The 15321-nt window shown below is 37.3% G+C and overlaps 1 protein-coding gene across 2 annotated transcripts in view; it reads right to left on the reverse strand.

Annotated features, from left to right (window-relative positions):
- Positions 1-15321, reverse strand: part of PEX7 (peroxisomal biogenesis factor 7) — an 86421-nt gene that overhangs the window by 16105 nt on the left and 54995 nt on the right. For both annotated transcript variants that reach the window (XM_060167340.1, XM_060167341.1), the window contains exon 9: positions 8578-8677. In XM_060167340.1, the coding sequence (XP_060023323.1) occupies positions 8578-8677 (100 nt within the window). The remainder of the gene's footprint in view (positions 1-8577; positions 8678-15321) is intronic.

Here is a 15321-nt window from a genome sequence, read left to right on the forward strand (position 1 = left end):
TGCTGTTGTTTCTTTATTATTTTATTTTAATTGAGATAGAACTGCCATATTTTATCAGTTCCAGGTATACAGCATAATGATTCTATGTGTGTGTGTATATATACACACACACACACACACACACACACACACACGCGCGCGCGCACATATTGCTAATATTTTTTTTTTTTTTTTTTTTTTTTTGCGGTACGCGGGCCTCTCACCGCTGCGGCCCCTCCCACTGCGGAGCACAGGCTCCGGACGCGCAGGCTCAGCGGCCATGGCTCACGGGCCCAGCCGCTGCGCGGCACGTGGGATCCTCCCAGACCGGGGCACGAACCCGTGTGCCCTGAATCGGCAGGCAGACTCTCAACCGCAGCGCCACCAGGGAAGCCCTGCTAATAATTTTTACTAAAACATCAGTAAAGTCAAATATACATTAAAAAACACACCTACAGGGCTTCCCTGGTGGCGCTGCGGTTGAGAGTCTGCCTGCCGATTCAGGGCACACGGGTTCGTGCCCCGGTCTGGGAGGATCCCACGTGCCGCGCAGCGGCTGGGCCCGTGAGCCATGGCCGCTGAGCCTGCGCGTCCGGAGCCTGTGCTCCACAACCGGAGAGGCCACAACGTACCACAAAAAAAAACAAAACAAAAAAACCCCAAAAAACTACACCTACAGAACTAGTTTAAATCAGAACCAAATCTAAGCATCTTCCACTGAAACAAAATGAAAAGGAGAGTACTTATCTTTGGGAAGGAGAAAGGGGTATAAGATTTGGGAGGAAACATGAGTGGGCTTCTTGGGATGCTGGTAGTGTGTTCCATACTTAACCTAAATGGTAGTTACTCAGGTATAGTTACTTCTTGATAACTTAACTGAGTTGCACACTTAAAATATGTGCCTTTTCCAATATGGGTGTTACACTTCAAATAACAATTCCTAAAAAAGGGCTGAAAAGAAACAAGTTAATATGGTATAATTGAGATTGCTTCTAGAGTGGCAAAACCATGGGTAATCTTTTTTCTTTCTTCTAAACATAATTTTCCAATTTCATCATGGGGAAAAAAGATAAATTTATTAAACACATAGATGAGATGTCTTGGAATGAACTAATAATGCCTACTTTAAAGGGGATTTAAAAGAGAAATAACTATATTCCAAAAGGAATGTGTAATGATATATAAACCTGTACCCAGCTTATAAATACTAAACTAAATATCCATGAACGTTCAAAAGAGCAGAGTTGATACTGCAGAGCACAAAGTCAGGGATTCTAAAAATACATTAATACAGAAAATCCCAATTATACAAATGGACATATTACAGGTCTAGAATCATAAGCCTAAAAACAGAAAAAAAGGTTTCCAATGTAGAGATAATGATAAGAAAGAAAAGAGAAAATGCCAGATCAGAGGAAAAAAATTCAAAGAAAATTTTTCTGAAGTGAAAGATGATTTCAGCCTGGTTAACAAGAGGGCACAGAGTATTTCTCAGCAATTACCCTTAAAGAATGACCCCAGACACTTATTTGTCAAGTTTTAAACCTTTAAAGACAAGATCTTACACTCTGTCAAAAAGAAAGAAGGTTATAATACAAGAATGTCTTTGGATCTCATTTTTCAGATCTCTAAGAATGGAGAAGCTAAAAAGAAAAATATAAAATTATAAATACAAGAAAAATCTCTTTTAAGACAGGGAATATATTAAGACATGGGAGCCCAAAAGTAACATCAGCAAAGTCTCACAGCTGTTAAGATCACCACAGAGGTGACACATTTTTGAAAGCAGATGGAAAGGTACTTTCTAAGAGGTGAGAGAAAGATACTTTCTAAGAGAATAAGCTATGAACAAAGAGTGAAATTAAATTAACATGCAACAAGTAAACTTGAATACATATTTGTGAGAATAAAGAATAAATATTATATGTCAAAAATAACTTAAACTAGCAACTATACCAACAAAAGGTTAATGTGGTAGATTTTAAATGGCTACAAATTCTTTGCAGCTACTCCCAACAAGACGTGGAGTCTCTCTGTCACTCTCTGAATCTGAGCTGGCCTTGTAACTTGCTTTGCCACAGAAGGAATGCCGTGTGACTTCAAAGTCTAGTCCTGAAGACACCTTGCAGCTTTTGCTCTCGTCCTCCTGGAAAGCTACAATGCTAGGTGAAGAAACCTGAACTTATCTAGAGACACATGGATCAGAAGACAACCAGTGCTACACCTTACACATCTATGTGAGGCCATCTTAGACCACCCAGTCCTGGTTAAGCCACCAGATGACCAGAGCCACATGAGACACCAAGAGAGGAACTGCTTGGCTGAGCTCAGCCCAAATTGTTGACTCACAGAACTGTGAGCAAAGAAAATTGTTGTTTAAGCCAATAAGTTGTGGGGGAGTTTGTTATATAGAAATAGATAACTGAGATAAAATAAGTGAGAAAAAAATAGGGAGATACACTAAGAACTTGATTCTTACTTCCCCTAGAAAGGAGTTTAATGTTACTTGGTAAAACTATACATTAATAATAAAAATAAATGTTTGGGTTAAAATGTGTTAATGTTAGATATGTTTTTTTAAAAAAACATACTGGTTGGGATCATGATCTTAGTTTGAAAGGAAAGTTTAAAGTCCAAGACACAGTATAAATAAAATGGAGAAGAACAGGATAAACTAATCACTGAAAATGTTATAGAGAAAGTAACCAAATCCTAGAACTTGGAGTCAGAAAACCTCTTCTTCAAACCCTAAATCTGATAGGTCACTAAATCTTGACCTAGTCTTCTCAAAGTCCCTCACATATCTATCACTTTTAATGTCTTTTAATTTCGGTGTTTAGACCATTTACATTTAATATAATTGTTGAAATGGTTGGATTCAAAGGTTTCCACATATAAGATCATGTTATCTGAGAACAGATATAATTTTACTTCTTTCTTTCCAATTTAGACGCCTTTTATTTCTTTTCCTTGACTAATTGCTCTGGCTAGGACTTCCAATATTATGTTGAATAGAAGTGGTAGAAGTGAACGTCCTTGTCTTATCCCTGATCTTAAAGAAAACGCTTTCAGTCTTTCACCAATGAGTATGATGTTGGCTAAGTGTCATTTTTCTATGTGGCTTTTATTATGTTGAAGTAATTGATTTTTAAAATAATCATTTCCACCATTGGCTTATTAATGATAGCTCTTTTTAAAAAATTTCTTAGAGGGCTTCCCTGGTGGTGCAGTGGTTCAGAGTCCACCTGCCGATGCAGGGGACATGGGTTCACGCACCAGTCCGGGAAGATCCCACATGCCACGGAGCGGCTGGGCCCATGAGCCATGGCCCCTGAGTCTGCGCATCTGGAGCCTGTGCTCCGTAACGGGAGAGGCCACAACAGTGAGAGGCCCGCGTACCACAAAAAAAAAAAAAAAAAAAAAAATTCTTAGAGGTTACCATAGGGCTTACAATATACATCTTGAATTTATCACAATCTACCTTCAAATCGTATTATAGCACTTCACATGTAGTAATGCCTTTACAATAGTATACTTCTAACTCCTGCCTCTCTTCCCTTGTTCTATTATTGTCCTACATTTTACTTTTGCATATATTAAAAACCTTACAATATATTGTACACAAATGTATTGAATACAATACTACTTTTGCTTTAGGCAGTTAATTATTTTTCAGAGTGATAAAATTAACTTAAACAGTGACTTGTATATTTACTTCATTTTTGCCATTTCCAGAGTTTTTTTTTCTCTCTCCTTCTTTCCCTCTCTTCCTTCCCTTCCTTTCTTCTTCTTCCTTTTCTCTCCTTCCTCCCCTCCCTTCCCTCCTCCCTTCCTTCCTCCCTCCCTCCCTTCCTCCTTTCCTTCCTTCCTCCCTTCCTTCCTTCCTTCCTTTCTTCCTTCCTTCCTTCCTCCCTCCCTCCCTCCTTTTCTCTCTTTCCATAGTTTCATGTTTTGGTCTGGGCTTATTTCTTTGCACAGAATTTTCTTTAACATTTCTTACAGCAGAGATGTGCTCTCAGCTTCCCTTTGTCTGAAAATTTCCTTATTTTCTCTTTATATTCAAATGGTGCTTTCACTGGGTATAGCATTATGGGTTCACAGTTTTTTCATTCAGTACTTTAAAAAGACATTTCATCATCTTCTGGTCTATATGATTTATGACAAGAAGTCTGTTGTAATTCTTATCTTTAGTCTTCTGGATATGTTTCTTTTTTCCTCTGTCTGCCTTTAAAATTTTCTCCTTATCTTTGTTTTTTAGCAGTTTGAATATGGGTATGCCTTGATGTTTTGATTCTTTGTTTAAATCCTGCTTGGGTTTCTCTGGACTTCTTGGATCTGTGGTTTGACAACTTCTACTATTTTGGAAATTTTTCTTTTTTCTTTTTCTTGGCCATGACATGCAGCTTGCAGGATCTTCCCCAACCAGGGATTGAACCTGGGTCACAGTAGTGAAATCACTGAGTCCTAACCACTGGACCGCCAGGGAATTCCCTGGAAAATTTTCTTTAAATACTTCTTCCCTATTCTCTCCTTCCTTCTGGACTCCAATCTGACATTGTCCCATAGTTCCTGGATGTTCTATTCTCTTTTACTTCCCTCATTCTTGTTTTCTCCTATTGTTTCAGCTTGGGTAGTTTCTAGTGACCTATCTCTAAATTTACTGATTAGTATATTGAAGGACTGTATCCCTTGTACCGTACTTCTAAATTTTTTCCTATTTTCATTTGACTCTTTCTTATATTTTCATCTCTCTGCTGAAATCCCTCATTTGTTCACACATGTTGTTCACTTTTTCCATTATATCCCTTTTGTATAGCAGCTGTGTCTTCTTCCTGTGCTTTGTCACAGGTAAAATAGTCCTAGTGTCCCATCTCTCCTTAGAGGAAGGGGTCTGTCTCTCTTCGGATTTCAGGCTTCTTTTTTCCCTGCCACCTCAGCTCTCTGATGGGTTCACAAAGTTCTGATTTTATAGTTTATCTGCCTTTTTTCTTATTTTTACAGTGAAAAGATTTTCATCTTTTTACATCTTAGGAAAAATCAGAACTTCTTCCATTCTATCTCTCTTTTTTTAAACAGCTTCACCAAGGTATTGGGCTGGCCAAAAAGTTCATTCAGGTATTTCAGAAACATCTTATGGAAAAACCCAAATGAACTTTTTGGCCAACCCAATATAAATTAAATACCATAAAATTCACCCATTTTAAGTGTACAATTCAATGATTTTTAGTATCATTACATAGCTGTATAACTATTACCACAATCCAGTTTTAGAACATTTCCATCACTCCCTAAAGACCCTTTGTGTTCATCTGCAGATAATTCCCATTCTTAGCTCCTTCCCCAAGTAACCACTAATCTCCTTTCTATCTTTATAGATTTGCATTTTCTGGACATTTTATATAAACAAAATTATACAATATGTAGTCTTTTGTATCTGGCTTCTTTCACTTAGCATAATACTTTGGAGATTCATCCATGTTGTAGCATTGGTATACCACATTTCGTTTATTCATTCACCAAGTTGATGGACATTTGGATTACTTCTACTTTCTGGCTATGAACATTCACATACAAGTCTTTATGTGGACATATATTTTCATTTCTTTTGAGTATATATCTAAGAGTGTAATTGCTGAGGTGTATGGTAAATTTACATTTAACTTTTTAAGAAACTGGCAAACTTTTCCAAAGTGATGGCAACATTTTATATTCCCACCAGCAGCATGTGTGATTTTCTCCTCCTTGAACTACTATTTTCTTTGAACTTCAAAGATACCATACTTTCATAGTTTTTCTTCTACCTCACTAGTCATTCCTTCTCAATCCCCTTTGCTGGAATTCTCTTCTTTCAGGCTTCTAGTTTTTTCTGAGCCTCTTCTTCCACATATTCTCTCCAAATAATTTCACTCTGCCCCCAAACTTTTGAAGCCATTTATATGCTAAAAATTCCCATATTTGTGTCTCTAGCCCTAAACTCTTCCCTGAGGTGGACAGCCTCTATCAAACTGCCTATCTCCATTTGAATGTCTAACAGAAGACATCTGAAACACAACTCTTGATTGTTCCTATTTGAAGTTCCTTCCTCTTCCCCTAGCTCACCTTGTTTTCCAGATCCAAATCCAAATTGGTTCTTCTGTTTTGCTCATAGCCTATTTCCAATCCAGCAGCAAATCCTACAATCACTATCTCCAAACTATTAAGTTGAACCACACGAAACATCCAGCAATTTATTCTGAATCTTTCCATCTCTACATCTCTTAGATTTTAAGTCACCATTGTCTTTTCCCTGATTACTCCAAGATACTCCAATATGACCTCCCCGCTTCCAATCATACCTATGGTCTATTTTTCCACAACAGCCAGAATGATCTTTAAAAACACAAATCACTGGACAGCCATGTGCAAAAGAATGCAACTGGACCACTATCTTACACCATACACAAAAATTAACTCTAGGACTTCCCTGGTGGCACAGTGGTTAAGAATCCGCCTGCCAATGCAGGGTACTCGGGTTCGATCTCTGGTCAGGGAAGATTCCACATGCCACGGAGCAACTAAGCCCGTGCGCCACAACTACTGAGCTTGTACTCTAGAGCCCACGGGTCACAACTACTGAGCCCATGTGGCACAACTACTGAAGCCTGCATGCTCTAGGGTCTGCGTGCCGCAATACTGAAGCCTGTGCGCCTAGAGCCGTGCTCTGCAACAAGAGAAGCCACTGCAAAGAGAAGCCCATGCACCGCAACAAAGTGCAGCCCCCATTCACCACAACTGGAGAAAGCCCGGCCACAGCAACGAAGACCCAATGCAGCCAAATAATAATTATAAGCGTTAGTGAGGATGTGGAGAAAAGGGAACCTTTATACACTGTTGGTGGGAATGCAAATTGGTGTAGCCACTATGGAAAAAAATATTGGAGATTCCTCAGAAAATTAAAAATAGAACTACTATATGATCCAGTAATTACACTTCGACGTACTTATCTGAAGAAAGTGAAAACACTAATTCGACATTTGGCTGTCTCCAAGACCTGGGTGAGGAACTGCCATGTGTCACGGAGGCACATGTGTTGCCTCAGGCCACAGTCTGGGGATCATAGAGATGGGTTAATAGAAATATACGAGAAGGAAGATATCTATCTAGGGTCATTTTTTGGGTATTGCCATATTTCAATAGGTACGTTACAACTTTTTTAAACTGGGCTAGCAAACAGGTATAATTATTTTATTAAAAAATCATCTATAATAAATGTTTTTCTCAGAAAAAGAACTAGTACATTTAAAGCACATTGTATACACATTAAAGATAATGCCATTTCACCCCTCACTATTTCAATTTGTTCTCTTCTTAGATGCTGTTAAGTCATTTTCAAACAATTATTCTAATGTTAATGAGAATATTCTAATGTCTAATGAAAACATTTTAAACTCAGAATTGTCCTGAACTCCTAAAATAAAAAGAAACCCATGGGCTTCCCTGGTGGCGCAGTGGTTGAGAATCTGCCTGCCAATGCAGGGGACACAGGTTCGAGCCCTGGTCTGGGAAGATCCCACATGCCACGGAGCAACTAGCCCCATGAGCCACAATTACTGAGCCTGCGTGTCTGGAGCCTGTGCTCCGCAACAAGAGAGGCCGCGATAGTGAGAGGGCCGCGCACCGCGATGAGGAGTGGCCCCCACTTGCCACAACTAGAGAAAGCCCACACACAGAAACGAAGACCCAACACAGCAAAAATAAATAAATAAATTAAAAAAAAAAAAAGAAACCCATGTATTCACTTAAACTTAAGAATACAGTATTGAGAAATGTAATTTGCTTTTTGTCTAACTTCTAAAATTTATCATAAATGCGTAACTTCTTAGTCATATTGTAGAATTTTCACGTATTACTTTGTTCCATTGATATGTTGTTTTCACATAGTCTGTATTATAAAGCATCTTATCACTCAACATAGTCCAGTGTTTCTGACCTGAGTTTACAATTTTCAAAACTGAAACTGCTTTTTTAAAAAACTTGAAGAATATTTAAAATCTAAAATATTGACTCTGAAGTTCTCAAGAGAAAAAAAGGGCGGAAATATGAACTTTAGTAATTAAAACAGTTGCCACTCTCCTCTACTTTGTTCTTCACGTAAAGCCTCTCTTCCAACGTGGGGTGTGGAGATGAGGGTGACAGTCCTGACAGGGAAATGACCTGCCCATCATCTCAAATGCTTAGCAGGACAGCTGAATCCAGGACCACACACTCTTGACTCCCACCAACCTCTGGGGACAATCCTTCCTCATTCCATTCTTCTCTTGTTACCCATTGGAAGAGGTCTACAATGTTAAGCACAATACTTTTGGGGAAGTTTCCTTTTCCTCTCAGACAAGTCAATCTCTCAAAAGGAGAGAGGTATGCCAAGTTTCTGGATACCTCTTCTTCCCTAGTATTTCAAATGCTCAAGTTTATACAGCAAAAAAGATCAGGTTTACTAAGTAAATGTACTTTGCCCTGCCCTAAAGGCAAGACTCTTGTTCATAAAAGCAACACATGCCACACGTAGAGCTATTTGTAAACTGTATGGGTAGAAAAAACATGCGGAGATTGATCCATTACCTGAGTAGGACTCTGAAGACTTAAATCTAAACCACAAGTAAATTCTGTATGATGTTCCACTGTTTCAAGAAGAGGGTCAGGTTTTGAAAAGTTCCAGAATCTGTGAACATAAAGAAAAAGAAATAATTTAAATATTAAAACTACAAAAAATTTTATCTAAGAAAAAATAGATATTTAACATAGCAGATTTCATCAAAACAGGTTCAATCAATACATAAATGCAGAGCCCCACTACTAATGTACATTTAAAAATCTAATAAGGAAAAAAATGTGCTCTTTTCTACTGTATATAAAAAGACAAAAACCAAATGGAATTATTACTCAATCTACCCTTGCAAAAGTTTATTATATTCCCATTAGCATACTCTGTAGGATGGAAGCTTAACACATTTAGTTTGTTTTTTTATATAGTACAAGGACATTTGAGATGAGAGACACTAGAGTTTTTTAGCAATTTCTAAAAGCATTCATGGCTATAAAATAAGGATATTGGATTACATGAACTCTAACATTTTGTGTTTTTAAATACTACTTCATTTCTCAACAACTGACATGAAAAGATTGCAGGTTTAATTTACATTTCAACAGCAATTCAAAGTCTTTAAAAAGAATCTGTTCTCTTATGAAAATCTCTGCAATTCTGAAACTACCTTTTTTCTGAGGCACGACCTTTCTTATAGAGTCCACGTCAATGTAATTTCTAGCATAAAGAAAAACTGACATATGTTTTCCTGGGCCAGTATTAAGTATTCTATTTATCCTCTATAGACTGGGAGTGGTAATAGTTATCATAATATATCTCTGATTTCTACTGTATGGAGAAGAATTTGGCCCTATTTTCAATGCACAAAATAGTACTTTATGTCTAAAGCTTTATTTGCTCATCATCTTTATTATTTGACTCTGAACACACCACAAAAATGGCATATTCAGAATCATAGAGTCATATCCAATTCAGCTTCCCTAATGATCTACGACATGGAACACACTGAAGGTTTAGCAGATCTCTTTGAAAGAGAGTAAATACACAGAACCAACAGTCAGTTTGTTTAACCTGGTGGTATTATTTCCCTAATAAATACAGAGTCGGTCTCATTAAGTTTGAAAAGGATTGTTGCTATGGATAATCCACTGTTGGGTACCAGAGAGACAATGAATAAATAGTTCATTTATCAGATTACTGAAATCTACACAATATTTAAAGAGAGTGATTTTACTTTTGAAAATTTTCCTGTCCAAACAAATGAGGGAACAGGCTGCAGTCTCTCTCAGAAATCATAATAGTGGTCTCCACTGTCTATGCATATTTGTTCCTTTGGGTCTAGAGACAGAAATTGTACTGAAATCTAATGTTCCAGATTTTGAATAACCAAAAGTAAATATGTAATTGTGTAATTTCATTCCTGAAACATGGTTATTCACTGATTTGCATTATTTGAAACAATAATCAAATGATTTTGTATATACCCACTTTGTTCCAAAAAATATTCAAAATGGTTTTAAAATATGCATTTAATATGGCAAAAATATATAATTTAAATGAAAAGTAAGGATAGTAAAGTAAATTCAAACCTGCAATGAGACTGGTAAACAAAAATATATTCATGAAGTTGTATATACTTGACAGGGAGGACCTTGAGACGCTAAGCTTTCCATCAGCCAAAGAAGAAAGGGAGACACGATCAGGCCCTGAATTCATAGTGTCTACATCCAAATTGCTCTTGGAAATCTCAGAAGGGAATTCATCCTTGGGAGTTCACAGAGAAGAAACCCTATGCTTAGGTAATGAAGAGCATCCTCAACATCTCTTAAGGAAACACAGAGATGTTGTTTCATGGGCTGTTACTCATGAGTCAATGGCATCACCCCAAAGGGTAGTTTAGCAGTCCCTTCTATGGGAAAGTCAATTTAATCCAGGTATCAGCTCTCTGACTTCATTTGGGATTTAGATTTTATTTCAGTAGAATGGGTTACTCTTTAGACAAACCATAAAGATTGGTTTCTTTTAGAATTTTTTAGGGATAATAAAAAGCAACAAGGATTCATTTATACCCTCCTGACAAGTTCCTAGAAAACAGTTTTTATTGGTATTTTAAGCCAGTTAAAGGATAAGGCTACACTGAGGACAGGAGAGGTGGGGCCTTATGAAAATTAGGTTACCTAATAAGGACACATGTGTGAAACCATCCAACTTTAGCTTGAATAAGTGTGATAGGGAAAGTCACACATGCAGGAGGGCTGAAATTCTACTCAAAAAGTCAATTTGAATTTGTGCTAATACATAACTTGATGGGCAGTCACAGCCCCACCCAGTTCCACACCACAGATTCATACCACCCTAATTTTAACATAGGAAAAACTATCAAGTATTTATCTGCATTTTGCAAAAAAAACTCATCAAACAAAACGCATGCTAAAACTCTAAGGTTAGTATTTGGTGAAGGGAGGGCTAGTCTAGTGAATGCCATAAAAGTGCCATTGGTTATGATACCATTTCATAGCTCTGATAGAAACTATGTAATATACAAAGTGTACATTATGCTGCAAAAATGATGGGAGGTTCATTCCCAGCAGAATAGCTGACTAGGTGCCTAGACCAACACTCTTACTGAAAAAAACCAAAATCCTACATAATACAGAAAAACAAACACCACAAAAACTTCACAAAAGCATCAGTGAGGAACACTCAGGTAAAAACTATGGAAACACTGAAACCCAGAGGAGGACGTGGAACTGGAAACCAGCTTTTGCCTTAGAGGGTGTGTGAAATAGGTAGAACCTGAGCTTCAATTTTCTTAACCTCAAAGGGAGGAGCCAGGAAAACCAGAAAAAGCAATATTAATATGAATAATTTTCAGTAAATTAAAATGTCTTATCAAAAAATATCAAGTTGAATACAGTAAATTGCATAAGCTAAATACGCTGAGAAAACCAAAAGCTGAGCACTATGACTATAAACTATAACTTGTTTTTTCATCATAAATGGCCTTTTCAATAAATAACAAAAGAAATGTATGTCCTTCCTTCCTCATTCCCACCCTCCAAGGGCAACCACTGTTAACAGTTTGACATGTACACTGCCAGAATTTTTTTATCTATCTCCGTTCAAGTGCCAACAGGAAGGGGTGAACTGTAAGGAGGAGGCGAGCTTTTCTCCAGGTTTTCTCACGACTGCAATTAAGGGAGTGGGCAAGGTCTCTCCGTGCAATCTTCCCCTGGACTCCAGGGCCCCAAAAGTTCTATATATCCGAGAGCCTTCATGCACCTCTCACACAAGTAAAATGGGCTCCTTTTAATATGGGAGAAGTCAGGCTACATATATCATTAAGTGGTCAAATAAGGCACATTACTTTTAAGTGAAATGTTTGTTTTGGTCCAGCACATATACTGCTTGGTGCCTTTTTGTCTCTTTGCTGATGAAATCACTGACTATTTAAGCTCTCTCATGGGAAGTAAATATACTGGACAGGCCTCCAATGATTAAAAATATTACAGAACTGTAGGGACATTTTTCATTTAAATTGGAGATGGAAAGAGAAAAATTCATCACAGTACAATGTCTTGGTTGAGTTCCTTTTTGCCTTCTGAATGCACAGTTCTTGAACAAAGCAAGCATGTAGCACTGCGTCAAATAAAACACCAAAATTATTTCAAAAATTAAGCTGAAATTACTTTTTACTTGATTAAAATGTAATTTGAAATCTCTATACCAATGCTTTTGAAATTAAGGCTACAGGTGAATTCAACAGAGGGCTTAAAATATTTTTCAAAGTTCTTCCTTTTTCTTTCCTGTTTTCAACTTGAGTTAGTTATTAACTCTTTGTGAGTCTTTCCTAACTACAAGAAAAAGATGGGGAAATGTTTTGGCAACTTTTCAATGCCTTGCATGTACATTAATTTAAGTTAGTTATTAATTAGTAATCAGATAGTAGTTGTGAGGTTTTTGTTTTCACACTGCTCATAATTTAATTTTTTAGGGACCAGAAGGCATTTTAGGTCCTTTATTAGTAACTCATAGTCATCTAGTGCTTTTGAAATTTTAAGCAAATTGCACCATTGTAATTCCCTCTGTTTGCACTATTTGGGTCCAGCACTCTCTAGAGTGATGAGCAAAAATGTAACAACTTCTTTTCTCATTATTTAATTACTTATTCATTCAACAATTTATAAGCCCTAGAACGTGTGAGGTATAAGCACCAGAAGCAAGAGAGACCTGGCCTCAGCCCTTCCACAGCTCACAGTCCAGTGGGGTAGACTGACACTTTTTTTTTTAATCACAAAAACACAAATGTAATTGCAATTGACAAATGCCCCAAAAGACAATGCAGAGGGATGTAAGAATGAACTCCCAAGGAAGTGACACTGAGCTGAAATCTGAAGGTTGAGGAGTTAGCCAGGTGGAAAGCAGAGAAAGCAGCTTGGATTTAAGGCGGTAACAGTGAAGATTAAGAAAGGTTCCTGGACTGGAGATAAATTTAGGCAGAAGAATTAACAGGACAGAAGAAATCAAGAATGATTCCCATGTTTCTGTCTTCTATCATAATACTTACAATGCTTCCATGCATTTATTTATTTATAGATCTATTTTCCTCTAATGGGCACCAAGCTCCTTGAATTCAAGGACAGTACCCTATTTGTATCTCTTACATGTATAAAAGTATCTGTCTGACACATGGACACCCAAAGAATATTTCATGAAAGGATGAATAAAAAAATTAAGTGAGGATATTAAGGACAAGATAGATAACTAAGGCCAACCTCACAAATAAGGTAACTTTTAAATCACCTTTTGATGTGGTTCCCAAATGATGGACCAAAAACTCTTTATACCAGACATTCAGTAAATACACATGCCCCAGCCTTGCTGAGGAATTTTTTCCTGGAAATTCCAGTTGACTGGGTCTGAAAGGAATCCAGAAAGCTTTTCACAGGAAATGTTGATGCTCAACCAGCTAGGTTTGGGAATCACCATCCAAAGCAGTACTTCTCAAACTTAAATTATTTCAAGATACAGATCTGATAAATTCCCATGAGAAACAGTAGTGATTTCAGGCAGAAGGTGAGGCCAATAGGGCAGTGGTTCTCAACCTTGACTATACTGGAATCAACCGAGAAACTTTAAAAAAATACTGACCTGTGAGCACTATTCCTAGAAATCCTGATTTAATTGGCCTGGGGTACTTTGGGAGGTGCAAACATTCTCCAGGTGATTGTAATGTGCAGCCCAGGTTGAGAGTCTGACCTCCCTGGGGCACATTACCCATTAACTGGGAATCACTGATCTAGACCAGTGGCTCTCAAACTTAAGTTTGCATTAGAGTCACCTGGAGGGCTTGTTAAAACCAGATTCAGAAGTTCTGGAGTGTGGCTTGAGAATTTGCTTCCGAAACAAGTTCCCAGGTGAAGCTGATATTGCTGGTCTTAAACCCACACTTTGAGAATCACTGATCACTGGTGGTACCAAATTACTGGGAAGAATTTATTAATAACCTGTTAGTGTATTAACAGCTGTTAGTTCCAGCTTACCAATAATAAAGAACAAAGATGATCCAAAACTGACTCCTTCACTTTACCCAATCCATCCTCAGCAACAAAGACTGACACAGTTTACACAGTGCTTTCTCATTCTCTTGTACTGCTTTTGATCAGCACAAAAACTTTTCAAGGTAGATATACAGGGTATAATTATTCTCACTTCAGAGATGAGGAGAATATGGTCAAAGAAATTAAGCAATTCATGGTGACATAGCTAATTAACGGCAGCCCCAAGGCACGAGACACTAGTGGCTTCAAGTCCAGTACATTCTACTGAAAGATGCTCCCATTCCCTTTTTCTCTAGGCCTGGGCCATGCCAGGGAATCTGGAATATAGCTGGGAAGGATCTGGGACTCTTCAGGTGGTTTTGATTAACATCCTGAAAATTCAAATGAACTGGACCAAGTCAGGCTTCCCCCAAACTCCTCAAACTCCATAGAAAATTTCATAAACCAAAGCTCACACCAAGACTCCATTAGCCTGCCAATTTACATTCAAAACCAATACCCCAAGGAATTCATGAATTAGAATAAATCTGCATTTCCCATGGCAAGAAGCATAGGAATTTTCCTTTCTCTCTTCTAATATTTTTGTATGTGCACTTACTGCATCCTCTCATCTACCTTGCTGTCGCTTCCTAACCTGGGTATCACTCAACTGATCAGCTCTTTTTGTAACCTCAGAGATTCCCATCCTTTTGAAGTCACAAGCCCCTGAGTAGAACACATGAAATCATGGCCTTATTATTTTATCATCTGTATCACTTTTGGAGGGGATTAAAAAAATAGAAATTGTAGACTATCGAAACAATTTTTTAAAGAGGTAAACTTTCATTAATTAATTCAAAAATGCTTATTGAGTGCTAATGCTCATTTAAATGATTAGACTGGAGAGTTATTTGTGGGTTTTTTTGTTTTTGGAACTGGTAATAACAAAAATAAAGTTTAAAACAGAAAAATATTAATTGCCTGCTAAATGAAGAATATATGATTACTTTTGAAGAATTACTTAACAATTTTCACAGATGACTTTTAGAACACTGAATTACAGATATCCGGAAACCATACCATATTTACAAACTTTCAGGATTAAATATGATAAAATTCTAGACTTAAGCTTCTTTATCTAAATGAATTAATAATAATATTTCAATTAATATTTTAATTAGATCAGTATTTTAGATGGGCTGACTCTACTTCATCACAATA

The sequence above is a fragment of the Lagenorhynchus albirostris genome, chromosome 12 (genome assembly GCF_949774975.1).
Source record: "Lagenorhynchus albirostris chromosome 12, mLagAlb1.1, whole genome shotgun sequence".
NCBI lineage: Eukaryota > Metazoa > Chordata > Mammalia > Artiodactyla > Delphinidae > Lagenorhynchus > Lagenorhynchus albirostris.